Source organism: Penicillium riverlandense (assembly GCF_028828495.1).
Source record: "Penicillium riverlandense strain IBT 135883 chromosome Unknown utg000001l_segment0_segment0, whole genome shotgun sequence".
Taxonomy (NCBI): domain Eukaryota; kingdom Fungi; phylum Ascomycota; class Eurotiomycetes; order Eurotiales; family Aspergillaceae; genus Penicillium; species Penicillium riverlandense.
The window spans coordinates 3319851-3335387 of record NW_026643194.1 but is presented as its reverse complement, the minus strand read 5'-3'; the positions used below and the strand labels follow the sequence as shown (position 1 = coordinate 3335387).

At 53.0% G+C, this 15537-nt stretch overlaps 3 protein-coding genes across 3 annotated transcripts; 2 read left to right on the top strand and 1 right to left on the bottom strand.

Annotated features, from left to right (window-relative positions):
• Positions 1–209: 209 nt before the first annotated feature.
• Positions 210–2227, top strand: N7474_001354 (U4/U6-U5 snRNP complex subunit SNU66; the record flags this gene model as incomplete). The annotated part of the gene is made up of 2 exons (XM_057192769.1): positions 210–515; positions 557–2227. 2 exons carry the CDS (start codon positions 210–212, stop codon positions 2225–2227), a joined length of 1977 nt encoding a protein of 658 aa, XP_057057722.1.
• A 909-nt stretch (positions 2228–3136) lies between these two features.
• N7474_001353 (aspartate aminotransferase) lies at positions 3137–4554 on the top strand (the record flags this gene model as incomplete). The annotated part of the gene is made up of 3 exons (XM_057192768.1): positions 3137–3256; positions 3323–3401; positions 3464–4554. The coding sequence occupies 3 exons, from the start codon at positions 3137–3139 to the stop codon at positions 4552–4554; spliced, it is 1290 nt and encodes a 429-aa protein (XP_057057721.1).
• A 309-nt stretch (positions 4555–4863) lies between these two features.
• Positions 4864–15006, bottom strand: N7474_001352 (Highly reducing polyketide synthase sdnO; the record flags this gene model as incomplete). Its single annotated transcript, XM_057192767.1, has 9 exons — positions 4864–4966; positions 5028–5977; positions 6028–7641; positions 7696–9811; positions 9865–12645; positions 12701–13557; positions 13610–14243; positions 14295–14422; positions 14476–15006. 9 exons carry the CDS (start codon positions 15004–15006, stop codon positions 4864–4866), a joined length of 9714 nt encoding a protein of 3237 aa, XP_057057720.1.
• Positions 15007–15537: the final 531 nt, after the last annotated feature.

The following is a 15537-nucleotide window of genomic DNA, read 5'->3' as shown; positions in this document are numbered from 1 at the left end:
TGGACGGGAACACTGGACACAGATCTGTGGATGTGATGTTCGGTAGAGAAGAAGAAGAAGAAAAGAAAAAGAAAATTTTGGTTTTGGGGCTGGCTTAGCGTGGTGGCGCTAACCTTTTTGGGTGGGCACGTGATATCCTGTATCAGTTGGTCGTCGTCTCTCTGATTCATTCACTCACTCACCCTCCCACTCCCACCACACCCCTCGCCATGGCGGACGCTCTCTCCATCGAGCAGAACAACAAAATCCGCGCGGCTCTCGGGCTGAAGCCCCTCCCCGTCCCCGGCGCCGGTCCTGTGTTCAAAGAGGACGGCGATAGTTCATCCGGCGAAGAAGAGGAGCCTGCCAGCACAGTTGAGACCCGACAAGCGCAAGGCTACGATAACTGGAAAAAGCTACAAGATGACGCCGAGGCCAAGAAGCGACGCGAAGAGAAGAATGCCGCCATCAAGCGGGCCCGCGACATCGCCCAGCGAAACAAGAAACTAGGGGGGCGACGCTGGGCGAGTCCGCTGGTGACGAGATGGATACCAAAACCTGGCTGACGCAATCGAAGAAACGACAAAAGAAAATCGAGAAAGAGCGCGCGCGCAAACTCGCGGAGGAACTGGAGGAGCGAGAGCGCGCTGCGGAGTACACGGCTGCGGATCTGGCGGGCATCAAGGTCGGGCATAATGTGGTGGACTTTGAGGGCGAAGAGGACCACATCCTTACGCTTAAGGATGTGGCGGTGGATGATGAGGAGGAGGCCGATGAGCTACAGGATATCAACCTGGTGGAGAAGGAGAAGACACAGGAGAAGCTCGACCTGAAGAAGCGCAAGCCGGTCTACGATCCAACGGCGGAGAATACGGGGATCCTTTCGCAGTACGATGAGGAGATCGAGGGCAAGAAGCGGAAGCGGTTCACCCTCGATGCCCAGGGCTCGTCTGTGGAGGAACGAGAAGCCAAGCGGCAGGAGGTGTCTGATCGCCTGAAGAATAATATCATCAGCCTTGACTTCGAGCCTGAGGTGCCTGCTTCTGATTATATGGATATCAGCGAGGTCAAAATCAAAAAGCCCAAGAAGAAGAAGGCCAAGTCAACCCGGCAAAGGACCATCATCGACGACGAAGATATTGTCACTCCGGCTGAATCGGAGGGTACCCCCAACGGAGGACCCTCGGAGATGGAGATGGACTCGACGCCCGTGGAGGCTGCACCTCGGAAAAAGTTCAACGAGGACGTTTCGTTTGTAGACGACGACGATCTCCAAGCATCCCTCGCTGCCCAGCGGCGGATGGCCTTCAAGAAACGCAAGAAGATGCGCCCAGAGGACCTCGCCCGGCAATTGCGAGAAGAGGAATCGCAGACCCCCATGGAGGTGGAAACCCCCGAGGAGAACGCAGAGGAGCCAGGACTAGTGATCGACGAAACCTCGGAGTTTGTCTCCAATCTACAGAAACCTACGATGCCCGAACGGGAACAGAGACGACGGACTTCTACTGAAGAGCCTACCAACGAGGAAGCTGCTGTCAAGCCCGAGCCCGAGGAAGAGACAGCAGATGGGGACGTGGTGATGGCTGCCATCGATGACGAGGAGGATCTCACAGCCCTCAAAGAGCGCATCAAGCGCGAGGAGTCTCAATCCCAACCGGAGATTACCGGTACCGGACTCGAGGAAGAAGCCACCCTGGATCAGGGTCTGGGAGCTACCTTGTCCATGCTGAAGCAGCGCGGTCTGGTGAAAGGAACAGACAGCGCCGACCATGTGTCGCTCATGCGCGACCGACAGCGCTTCCTGCAGGAGAAGGCCAACCGCGAGACAGAAGGCGAGAAGCGGGCTCGCCAGCAGCGCGAGCGAGACCGCGCGTCCGGCAAACTGGACCGCATGTCCGCCCGCGAGCGCGAGGAGTATGCCCGCGGCGTCAACAAGCAGCGCGACCAGCAGGACGCGCGCCAGTCGGCCGAGATGTTCAACCGCGACTACAAGCCCGACGTCCAGCTGCGGTACGTGGATGAGTTCGGCCGCGCGATGAACCAGAAGGAGGCCTTTAAGCACCTTAGCCACCAGTTCCACGGCAAGGGCAGCGGCAAGATGAAGACGGAGAAGCGGCTCAAGAAGATCGAGGAAGAGAAGAAGCGCGAGGCCATGAGCGCTCTGGATAGCAGCCAGCATACCGGCATGAACAATGCCATGGGGGCGACGGCGCGCAAGAAGGGCCAGGCCGGTGTGCGCCTGGGCTAGACCGATTATTATTATTGTGTACATAACTAGAGTGACCTATCCACGATATGACAGCCCTAAAGCCTTGCTGTTTCGGTCATGTCCTCCCGAGTTGCGTTTTAGATTATGTATTTTGCCCCGAGTCGACCCGGGTTCATCAGTCTCCGCGTGTGGGGGATATTCCCTCAAAAATCCCCCCAAAGTCGGGCAGGGCACTCAACTTCCGGCCCCTTTCCTGGTGCCCGGGTTGGTGTTTTGTTGCTGCGCATTTTAGGCCCAGGTTTTATTGGCATGTTGGCAATCCTACCGGTCTGCTCCCATGCCGATTGCGAACAGGACAATCAGCAAAAACATTGTCTCCATCTCTCCATGTGCATGTCATACGTCTGTATTTACCCCAACTCGGTGTGAGGAGAGAGTGGAGCCAGCCTAGTTCAGCTCACCGGGAGGCGTCGCCCGATGTCGCGCGATCGGAGAGGGCCGTCAGGGAACGAGGCATCGGTAGTATCAGGATGATGAAGATGGTGATGATGATGACTATTTGAGGTATGAATTCTTTGAAGAGAATTGTATATGCTATCCAAACCGAATGGTTGTGGTCGGTAACATTTTGTAGTGGAAAGTCCATCTCCAGCTCATACTTCTGGTATTTACCGGCGTATGCAATTTACCCGGTGCAATCAGCCAATCCCGCTCGGGCGCTGTTCTCGCCGGGCACGATGTACCGGTACTTAGTTCGTAGTATAAATGTCTATGACGGGAGAAGTACTCCTACACCCACATGAGTCAGGCCTGTCCACCGCAGCATCTCCGACCATTTATTGTTCGCCCTTCCCGGTTCTTCCCTTGCCCCTTGGTTTTCCATCTTCCATTCCCTATTGTTTCCAGCTCAATTTTTGGTTCTTTCTTTTCTGTATCTGCCCATCCACCATGCTCTCCACTCTGAGAGTCGCCAGCCGCTCGGCTGCCTCCCGTGAGGCCAACTTGCGCACCGTCGTCATCGGTGCCAGACATGCTTCGGCCTGGGCCAATGTTCCCCAGGGTCCTCCTGTGAGTCAAGCTCGCGGTGGTCAATTCCACTACTGGCTCAATGCTAATTCTCTGGTCGCGTGCTAGGATGCCATTCTCGGAATCACCGAAGCATTCAAGGCCGACTCCTTCAAGGAGAAGATTAACCTGGGTGTGGGCGCGTACCGTAAGCTTTTCCACAGTACACACATTTGTTCCAGGCTTGCTAATGGGATTGGATTTCATCAGGCGATGACAAGGGCAAGCCATACGTTCTGCCCTCTGTTCGCACCGCCGAGGACAAGGTCGTTGCGTCGCGCTTCGACAAGGAGTACGCCGGCATCACCGGTGTGCCCGCCTTCACCAACGCCGCTGCCGAGCTGGCCTACGGCTCCGACTCCCCCGTGATCAAGGACAACCGCCTGGTCATCACCCAGACCATCTCCGGCACCGGTGCGCTGCGCATTGGCGGCGCGTTCCTGCAGCGCTTCTACCCGAACGCGAAGAAGGTCTACCTGCCTAACCCCAGCTGGGCCAACCACAACGCCGTCTTCAAGGATGCCGGTCTCGAAGTTGAGAAGTACCGCTACTACAACAAGGACACCATCGGCCTGGACTTTGAGGGTCTGATCGCCGATATCAAGGCCGCTCCGAACAACAGCATCATCCTTCTCCACGCCTGCGCGCACAACCCTACCGGTGTCGACCCCACCGAGGCCCAGTGGCGCCAGATCAGCGACGTGATGAAGGAGAAGGGCCACTTCGCCTTCTTCGACATGGCCTACCAGGGCTTTGCCAGCGGCAACGCCGACAAGGACGCCTTTGCGCCGCGCCACTTCGTCAAGGAGGGCCACAACATCGCTCTGTGCCAGAGTTTCGCCAAGAACATGGGTCTGTACGGCGAGCGGGTCGGCGCCTTCTCGCTGGTCTGCGAGTCTGCCGAGGAGAAGAAGCGCGTCGAATCGCAGATCAAGATCCTCATCCGGCCCTTCTACTCCAACCCGCCCATCCACGGCGCCCGCGTTGCTTCCACCATCATGAACGACCCGGAGCTGAACCAGCAGTGGCTCGGGGAGGTCAAGGGCATGGCGGACCGCATCATCGAGATGCGCTCGCTTCTGCGCACCAACCTTGAGCAGCTCGGCAGCAAGCACGACTGGTCCCACATCACCAGCCAGATCGGCATGTTCGCCTACACCGGTCTCAAGCCCGAGCAGATGGATGTCCTTGCCAAGGAGCATTCCGTGTACGCTACCAAGGACGGCCGTATCTCCGTCGCTGGTATCACCTCCGGCAACGTGAAGAGACTTGCCGAGGCGATCTTCAAGGTGACCGGTTAAATTTATAGAAATAGCTTGGATTGGGGGTTGAAGAAGGGGAAAAACAAGACAGTATCGAGAAGAAAAAACCAGAGCGGAAAACGGGGGGGGATTCGAGAATCATCTATATCTCATGGTGGTGCGGTCTGTCCCATTGTACTCATATCTAATGGCTCTCTGTTTTTATACTATTTAGCATGGCTCGGCTTTGTGTCCGTCTGAGCAGGAATTGATTTGTTCTTTTGTCACCCTCCTCTCCTCGTACTTGGATCCGGGTTGGGTCAATCTCTTCCATGGTCCCCAACTTCAGCAGTCCACCCACTCACCAACCTACTTCGATTCCACCAGCCCCTTCACAATAACAGAGGCTTCATCCAGCGCCTTCTCAAACCGAGCAACCTGCCCCGTGGGTCCTACGACCGAGAACCGAGCCCTAGAAACCGAGTCAGCATCCCTTATAGCACAGAGTAACGCAGAGAAAAACAAAGACTTACTCCTCTTCCCAGATAGAATAGCACACCCACACACCCTCGGGATCAATCAACGCAAACGCCGAATCCAAAGACCCGCCATCCGTCAACCCAGACATAATAAACCGGGGATACGTCCTCAGCCAAACGGGATCCGTAAACAGCGGCGCCAACGGCTGTCCAGCCGGCCACATCGTCTCCAGTACAGTCAGAAGCCGGAAGTAATTGCTCCCCTTTCCACAAACCTGCAGACCAGCCGTGTATTCGTTCGCAGCGTGGATGAGCATCTCGCGCTTGTCGAGAGTGGAAATGTTGTCGTCGACTGCTGTGGCGCAGAACTGTCCCACGGATGCTAGCACGCCTTGGAAGATCTCTGTTCGGCCCTTGTGGAAGTGAGCCATGGACATCGGCTCCCATGAGGCTGGGTTGTGGCCGAAATACAGCTTGCTGGCTAGTTGGATTGTCACATCGAAGACGGATTTGATCGGGCACCCGTGTGCGGCGAGAAGGTTTTTGCCAAAGTGCTTTAGGGTTGTGTAGCCGTATTCCCGGGCCGATGTCACTTGGATGTGCTCTTGTCGCAGTGTCTGCATGTGCGTGTCAATCTCGGGGGTTGTGGTGAGAGTGTATTCGGTCAGTTGGATAGCTGGCAATGCCCCGTTTGAGCCGTTGGCCTGGGTTTCGGGGGTATGTCCGCGGATGGCTTCGTGAATCCACTCGTTCATGCGGTGCACGGTTAGTCCGTCGATCTTGGAGTGCTCAACGATGTAGCCAGAGGAGCCGTTTTCACAGACTGTAAATTGCAGGCCCTTGTCGAACCAGCGGTTGAACCCATCGCCTAGGAACGCCTTGCGAACATGCTCTGGTCCGGTGGTTGGGGCGCCTTCGTCGAGGCAGAGCACAAATGCGGCTTGTTCGATTACACGGATATACTCTGCGTTCGCGCTGTTCATGGAGATGAGCCTCTCGCGGATCTATATGTGTGCATTAGTTAGGAGCATTGGTTGACGGGAAAAGAACCTACCGTGGCCCAGGAATCCCGATTGTCGTTGGTCAAGATACCAGTCCACACGCCTTCATCCTGGACTTTCTCCAAGATGCCATCGAATGTGGCCTTGATTCTCGCGTACGGCACCACTTCATTCCCTGCCTTGAGAGGCACACTGAAGACATGGCCCCGTCTCAGAACAACGCAGTAGTCGTTACCGGGGTACTTCTTCATCTGGTCGATATCCAGGTGCGGCTCGCGGATTGTGTTGAAGAGCCAATCCCATGAGGACGTGCAGGACGGGATATGGAAATACCAGTGCGGTTCGAGCGAGCCTGCCTCAACGGCTTCCTTGAACCGGAAGGCCGTCGTCGCAATCAGCGCTGCTCTTTCTGCTTGGCCCTGCGGCGTGGGATTGTCGTGGTGCGAGGCGAAGAAGCTCGACATCGGGACCAGGGGGAATCGTTTCTTGAGGAACAGCGCGTCTGTGACCAAGTCAGCGATCCAGCTCTCGACTGCTGGATCGTTTGCCTGGGCTTGAAGTTGGGCGTAAAGCTGGCGTCCTGTGCTTGCAGGATCCCGGAAGTTGAGAACTGCTTGCTTGATGTTGTCGTATTCAACGCCTGAGGCGAAGTGCCGCGTGCTTGAAAGGACCATGTCGAGCGCCTCGTCTAGATCCATCAGAGGCTGTCTGGGGAGATCCTTTGCATACCGGCAGCACTCAAAGGAGTGGTTTGGCTGAATCTTCTCCTCTTCTGTTGATCGCTCCTCTGTCTGCATAGGTACGTCTTCCGGCTGCTCAGACTCGGTCGTGATACCGCGCAGCTTATCGCTGATCAGTTTGGACCGGGAAGTGATTGTCTTTGCAAGTGCCACGACGCTCAGTGCATCGGCAATTTCCGATGTCTGCAGCGTCACCTGGAAGGTGCGGACCATCCAGTTCTTCAACTCGATCGAGACGAGCGAGTCAAGACCAAAGGCGGCGAGAGACTGGTCCAGGTTGACATCCTCCAGGGCTCGGTCCATGAACAGCGCAAACTTCTCAGCGATGGCGTGCGTGATAATCTCCTCGGCCTCGGAGATTGACGCTGCATTACGGATGGCCTTTTCAGTGTCCACCTTGTCTGAAGACCCATCTCCTGAGTTTTGCTGCTCTGAAAGGTACGGAACCTGACTGAACAGAGGGTTACTGAGCCCGAATGTGTCCTGAACCGTTTCCATAGATTGCCGGTCGAAGCCCGTGATGGTCTGAACACAATTGTCCCGACGAGCCTGAGGCCCCATTGAGTACTCCAGCAACTTGAACAGCTCTTCGAATTTCACCAAGATAGCACCTTGGCGCATCAGTTCCTGCTGCCGGACTGGCAGGGATGTAATGGCTTCTGATCCGTCTATGGCTCCCAGATTGAGCGAGATATATTGAGTGTGGGATTTGCCAGCATGCGCATGAGCAAATGCATCTTGGAATGCGTTTCCTGCGGAATAGTTGGCCTGGCCGGTTTTGCCGATGATGCAGGTGATGGAAGAGAGTGTGATAAAGAAGTCAAGGTCTGGACTTTGTAAGCTCGAGTGCAAGTTGATTGTACCCTGTGTCTTGGGCTTAGTCGCTTGTGTGTAGTCCTCGGGTGTCATGAGTTCGATTGGGTGGTCCTGGAAGTATCTAGGTCAGCATCTTACGCACAAAATAATTACAAAGGTTCTTACTCGCAAAACCATGCCTGCATGGATGACTCCCTTGACAGGCGGCAGGTTTTCTCTGCAGTATCCCTCTGCTTGCTGAACTGAGGTCTTGTCCGTAATGTCACACTTGACGATGTGCAGCATGCATCCGAGCTCATTGATCTCATTCTCAAACACCTGTCTGTCATCTTGAGACAATTCCCGACGGGAAAGGGTCACCACATGCTTGGCTCCATGGGTTGCCAGCAGCCGACAGATCCTCTTACCAAGATCTCCCAGACCACCAGCAACAACATAGCTTCCTGCGGGATCCAGCTGTAGCGGTGCTGGTCTGCCCAAGACGGCCTTGACCGTAGCACCAGGCTCCGCCTCCACCACGACCTTTCCGGTATGTTTGCGCGATGCAATCAGGCGGAAGGCCTCCTCGATCTTGGAAACAGGATAGGTCGTTACCGGAGACACAGGTGCAAGGATGCCCGTCTCAAACATAGACATCACCTTCTTGAACTCTTCATTCATCCGCTCCATCTGAGTCTCGAAGAGAACAACCAGATCCACAGCTGCAAAGGTCACACTGCGGTCGAAGGGCACCATGCTCAAGTGACTTCGCTTGTAGATATCACTCTTACCGATTTCCACAAATGTGCCGAGCGGAGCAACACATTCCCAGGAATCATTCAGCCATTCTCCAGAGAGGGAGTTGAGAACCACATCCACGCCCTTGTTTTTGGTGAGACGCAGAACACCATGCTTGAAGGTCCTTGACCTGGTCGAGAAGACATGGCTCTCGGGGATGTTGTATTCGTCGATCAGTAACTGCTTCTTAGCGGTGCTGCCCACAGTCGCAAAGATTTCTGCTCCAATATGTTGTGCGAATTGGATTGCCGCTTGACCAACACCTCCTGATCCAGCATGAATCAGAATAGTTTGCCCTTTCTGAAGTCTTGCGACTTCAAATATGCAGTGGTAGGCCGTCATGAAGATAATGGGAATGGATGCGCCAGACGCAAATGAAATAGAGTCAGGGAGCGAGCAGGCCATCAAGCCCTTGACCCGGGCCCGACTGGTGAATGGCTGCGCTCCGACACCCGCGACTCGGTCTCCAACCTTGTACCGCGACTGCATTGATGATCCCACGGCGGTGACGACGCCAGCCACCTCACCGACCATGTTGATACCAGGGAGCATCTGGCCCAGAGCGATGAAGACGTCCTTGAAGTTGATGCCATACGCCCTGGCCTCGATTTCCACCTCCTCTGGAGACAGATCGGCCGTGATGGAGTCATCGTCCACAAATCTGAGACTGCTCAGGAGACCCGGTGTCTCGACATGAAGCTTCAGCGCGCGACCCTCCTCTTGATATGGGCAGATATCAAGCCGGTCGCTGCCAACAGCCTGGTCAATCCATTCGTTGAACTTGGTATCGGGCTGTACTCGAGGAATATGGACGAGACCATTGCAGATAGCATATTCATGCTCATTGGACCTTTGCGATTCAGACGTGGGCCAGAAGCAAGCAGTAGCAATCTCCAGAACTGTCTTGATAAGTTCTGGCCCAAAGTCGACAATGCCCTCCTGTACATCTAAGGTGATGAACTTGATGCCCTCGTTTTCACGTCGTGCTACGCGGGCCATTCCATTCACCAGACCCTTCGCCGCAGTTCCCTCTGTAGATACAGATGATTGTGCGTTGATCCAGAGGAGGGATCTGCTGCTGATGAAGAGCGTTTTGAGTTGTTCGAACTCTTCGGGCGACGGGTCAAGTAACAATGGATGGTCCATATCATCCAATACCACATACGTAGTGTCCAGGTCGAAGGACTCTTGGAAGTTCCACGCAGATATGATGCTCTCGATGCCCAGCTCTTGGAGTGCCGTCGACAATTCCTCTGCAAGTCTTTGAAACAAGGGCGACGCAGATTCCGAGGCCAGGATGTGCACGCGCGCAGAAGGCGCATCGTGTTCAATGGATTCCGAGTCCAAAGATGTTGACACAATCATGGAAGTTCTTGATTTTGGCCCATCGAGTTCATTGGTCGCAATGTCAACACCGCTGAAAGCATTCTGAACCAGAGCACTATGCCACTGTGTCTCGGAGAGTAGAGGACCATCCTGGCGCTCATCCTCAGCAGCCCACCATCTGGGATATGGTTAGCTGATTTTGGTCAACAAAACATCGACTCATTTACTTACCCTGGCAATGTACCGAGAACTGTTGTAAGGGCTGCTGTTGCACGGGTCAATTCAATGGAGACAAGCTTTCCACTTGGTTTCAACAGTTTATGGATATAACTCAATGTCGTTGACGTGCTGCTGGTGCAAGAGAGGGAATTGGTTGCAATGATGAGATCATATGTCCCTGCTGAGAACTCCTGGTCTGTCGGATCAAGGTCAAGGTCCAGAGTTTTGAAGTCCAAGCGGCTTGACCATTCTTGGAGCAGAGGCTTAGCCTGCTCAAACAACTTCGACGTAACATCGGTGAACTCATAGCGGCCTACCATCAATCCCTCTGGCCGATCGAGCGCCCGCAGCAGTGGAAGTGTTAGCTCTCCCAAGCCGGCACCGACTTCAAGGATCTTCATATGAGGCTTCTTGAAGGCAAGAGACTTGACGTATTCAATCGTGTGTTGGTAGTTTTGAGCAAAAAGGCCTTCTGTATAGAACTTGGAAAGCAAGCCATCCTCATGCATGAGTTCGCTTGCCTCGATCTGGTTGTTGATAATAGCAGGAAGGTTAAGCCCAATGCGAGACAGCATCAGACCCTCAATTCCCGCTAGCAGGGCCTTCTGGAGAACTATGTCCTCGTCGACAGTGGTAAGACCCTTGAGCATCTCGTTGCTGATCTCTGATTTGTGGAATACTCTCATCCATTCCAACAGCTTGGTAAGATGTGGTGCGGGCTTCCCTGCAAAATCTTCGGGTAATTGCGACAAAGCGTCTCGCAGATATATTGCTGCCGCTCGCTCAAGCAGCGCAAGTTTCTGCTCCACAGTCTGTTTCTCGACCACACCGAGTTCCTCAGAAACGACAGCAAGGGGCTGCTGCATGGCTGTACGAGACTGCGTGGTGGAGGTGAGGATGTCTTGAAGCTGAGTCTGGGACATCAGGTCAACATCAGGCTGCCACTGCATTCTGTAGCTCATCTTGCGATGGAATGGAGTCTGCTCGTCCTCAGACAAGGCTTCACCCACGGCCTTCAATTGCAAGCCTGTGGCATGTAGCACCAGAGACAAGTCCGAATCTTCCTTTTTCTGGAAAACAAAGGTGCTTCCAGATGCGGAGCGCCTACCCTCGGGTTCAATGTTCAGAGCGACGAGCAGTTCATCTGCGGGAGTCGATGTAATTTCCGCCGAGATGATGATCTCCTTGAAAAAGGTGGCCATTAGGGGCGCATTGATGCATTCTTTCTTGAAGAGCACGACAGACAGTTGGTTTATCGCGTCCAAAGTTGCCGGGTGGATGACGTGTGGCTGCAGGAACTGGCGAGGCATGCAGGCTGGGATATCTGGAACGGCCACCTTTGCACAGCCTTCACGTTTTCCCAGCTGAATCTCAGTGATGGCAGAAAATGTGGGACCGAAATTGTTTCCTGTCTCCTTCAGGTCATCGTAGAACTTCTTGGGGTCAAGTTCGGTATTGGAGGCCTGCCGAATCGCGTCAAAGGTTTCCCGGTACGACGAAGCGAGGAATTCTTCCTCTCTTGTTCCTTCGACCTCATCTACTTTGGACGCCATTTCCACAGAAACAAGCCCGGAGCAGTGCTCGTGCCAAGTTCCGGACCCCTCTGGAGAATAGGAGAAGATTCGGAATGATTCCCATCGACTCCCGTCGGAGGTCCTCATGCGGCTCAGGGTGATTTGAACTTCAACATCAGGGGTGAAACTATCGGGTCGTTGATCAGGCACGATAATAGGCTTGGATAGCACCACATTCCTCAGGATGTAGTTTGATATGTCTCCCGGAACCTTGCGGAGTTGAACAAGCTGCTTCATGGCTTCGATCGCCATGCACAGATACCCTGCGCCGGGGAAAATCATAAAGCCATCAACGACATGATCCCTCAGCCAGGGCGAAGAATCGACATTGATATGGTACCGCCATCTGGGCTCGTGTATTGAACTCGCAACATCCAAAAGTCCGAGAAGGTCATGATAGGGAAACTCCCGCAAGCGATGATCGCGGCTCATGCGCGATTCGTACCAGTATGACAGCGAATGATCCCACGGGTAGGGACTCAGATCGCTAATGGTTTTCCACTGTTCATCGGAGCCGTTCAAAACAAGAACATTCTCAAACTGAACGGGGCATCCACACTCGACAAACTTTCCACTCAGTTCCAGAACAGACTGAACAGCGTGCTTGTTTCGGGACAGAGCGGAAACATAGGAAAACTTGAATGAGCGGGTGTTAAGCTTGCTCAAGATTTGCCGGATGGGTCCCGACAATGCCCCATGAGGCCCTATCTCGGCAAATATATTGGCCACATTGGTAGACTGTTTTGATCTAGCAATATCCTCGGCGAGGAGCTGCAAAGCCTCACTGAATCTAACCTTTGAAACCAGGTTCTCTGTCCAGTACGCTGGCCCAAAGTCAGATGTCTTCTTGTGGGCAGTTACCGACGAGTAAAAAGTGACACCAGGTTGAGGGACGCCCGTGACAACGTGCTGAATCGATTGAACATATTGATCCGCAATCTTCTTCATGTGATGGGAGTGGTAAGCTGTGTCGACCTTGAGCTTCCTGTTGAAGATGCCGAGACCGGTCAGAACCTCAGACAGTTCGTCAATTGCGGCTTCGTCGCCCGAAATGGTAGTGCTTTCGGGGCTGTTGACACATGCAACGGTAACCAAGCCCTTAGTGGTCTGCTGCACATAGGGCAAAACTTCTTTCTCGCCAATACCAACTGCCAGCATGGAGCCTTTAACCGAGTTGGCCTTCTTGGCTGCCGTTGAACACAAGCCTCTTCGATAGGCACTGCGACTACTGTTAGCTCATATTCAATGTCAGTAAGGTAATAAAGGAAACTAACATTTCAATTGCAGCTTCATGAGTGAGAGCACCGGCTGCGTATGCCGCTCCAATCTCACCAGAACTGTGGCCACAGACGCATTGAGGTGCAATTCCAAAGGTAGCAAGCAGATCGACAAGAGCGATTTGAATAGCTGTGGTCAGGGGTTGAGACAGTTCACTGTCTGCGACTCTAGTTGTTTGTTCGTCTTTATAAAGCTCCTCAATCAAGCTCCATTGGCATCCGAAGCTCTGAATGAGTCGGTCTGACTTTGAAATCGAGTCTTTGAATCTGCCTGGCAGTTTAATCAACTCGCGACCCATAGCATGCCATTGTGCACCTTGTCCAGTGAACACGAAGACAACTGAAACTGAGTGAGGGAGCTTGGTAGCTCGAATATTGCTGGGTTGTAAGGCAGACATGAGCTCATCCTTGGTCGACGCAACTAGGCTCGTTTTGAACGGCAAGAGTGACCGCCGAACATTCAATGTGTAGGAGAGATCAGCGAGTTGGTACTTATCCAACCCGCCGTTTGAGATCCAGTCCTGTATATTTTTGGCAGACTCCAGGAGTGACTTCTCGGATGCTGCATTGAGGACGAATAATTGCGGAAGACCGGCCTGAATAGCGCCATTTGTAACCAATTCATCGCTTGAAGTCCCATTGCGATGCTCGTTGACTCCATTAATCAAGCCATTATCTTCTAAATTGCCATTGATATGATTTGATGTGGCCTGAGGTGTTGAGTATTCGGTACTGCTTCCAGATGGTTCAAGAATAACATGTGCGTTGGTCCCACCGTACCCAAAGCTGTTCAGGGACACTCGGCTTGGACCAGGTTGCTCGGGTTCTGGCAACGGAGTGAGTTGAAGCGGAATCTGTGTGGAACCCGTTAGTTTTGCGCTCCAGAAATTGATTTTTTGTATTGACCTTGATCTTGCGCTCATCCAGTTTTAGACTAGGCTTTGGGGTCTCAAGATCGATATTGGGTGGGATCAATCCTTTCTTGACAATCATAATACCCTTGATGATGCCCGCAATACCGCTTGAGGCCTCCAAGTGTCCAATGTTAGACTTGATTGAGCCAACATAAATATCGGACTTTCTCTTTGCCTCTTCACAAAAGACTTCGTTGATTGATGAGATCTCTGCATTGTCACCTGTTTCAGACTTGGTAAGCGTTTGTTTCTGAGATGAGCTTAAGGTCCAGCCTACCAGCCTGAGTTCCCTATACAATATGTCAGAATCAGCAAATAAATATACAAGAACAGCCAGTCTTACTGTGCCATGGGCCTCGACGTAAACGGTGTTTCGAGGGTCGACATCGGCAGTCGAATACACCCATCTCATCAGCGCCGCCTGGGCATCTGGACTCGGGAGAGATATTCCCGCTGTCTTGCCGTCCTGGTTTAACCCAGAATTACGGATCACTGCATGGATTGGATCGCCCGCTGCAATAGCGTCGTCCAGACGCTTGAGGATAATTGTCCCGACACCTTCTCCTCGAGCATAGCCCGAACCCCGACTGTCAAAGACATAGCATCGGCCATGAGGATTCACCATGCTAACGATTTTGTCAGCTTAGTCTCTCAATCCTAGATCCTGCTATGCTCACCCAACCATGCTCATGGCCACTGCCTGATCAGGATGCAAAAGCAGTTGAGTTCCTCCCACGATGGCCATGCTGGACTCTCCAGTCCTCAGGTTTTGACACGCCTGATGCAAGGCAACCATGCTACCAGACTAAAGAAGACAGGGTTAGCTAGTGTATGATGGAAATGAAGGATGTCACTCACACAACCAGTATCAACAGTGACCGAGGCGCCCTTAAGATCAAATAAATACGAGATCCGGTTCGAGACAACTGCTTCTCCAGTCCCAGTGATGTGAAGTTTTGTGATCTGCGGCAGATCCTTGAAACCCATTCTATCGTAGTCTCGAGCATAAATTCCGACGTAGACGCATGTGTTGGAACCTTTGATACTCTCCAGTGGAATGCCCGCATTTTCGAGTGCCTCGTACGTGGTTTCCAGCAGAATGCGCTGCTGTGGATCCATAGCGTGGGCCTCATAAGAGGCGATATTGAAGAATTTGGCATCAAATGCACCAATATCCTGATTTAAGAAGTAGCCGCTTTTGGAATTGAGTGACTCCTTTGCCTCGTTGTAAGGATGGTAGAATGATTTCCAATTCCACCGTTCCGCAGGAACCTCACCCCATCCACTTCGTCCTTCTGACAGCATCTCCCACAGTGCTTCAGGGCTATGAGCCCCTCCAGGGAGGCGACAGCCCATGCCAATGACGGCAATTGGAGTTTGATGAGACATTTTGGTTGCCGAATGCGAAAGGTACTAGGGCGAAAAAGTCTCTATTTTTTGTAGATTGCCTGCTCAGGACAGAAACGCTCTATCCTCGCAGCATTTTATACCCATTTCAGTGTCTGGAAGGCCTAATTACAATAGATAAAATGGGGGCAAAAACTGAAGCGAGGTTTATAGGCTATGTTTTCCTTCTACAACCCACCTCTCATCTAAGACCCCATTGACTAGCTAGTTGGAGAACAACACATGGTCAGATTTCCTATCTCTTCGACGAATCAACTGATGTGTTGGGCCGGGTATCAGCTCCTAGTAAGCCATCTACCTGATACTAAGCTTGATGTAAACTATAATGTTGGTTCTAGGCGTGGGGATACCAACAACATTCCCCTTTTATCCGGGGGCAGCTTCCGTATGACTATATGAGAACGCGGGATACTATCAAGGCTGTCCCAAGAGGCTGTCCCAAGAGGCTGTCCTGTGCAGGAGCTATTTTAGTACCTGCTTACCTGCAGAAGTCCAAAGCTTTTGGCAAAAAGC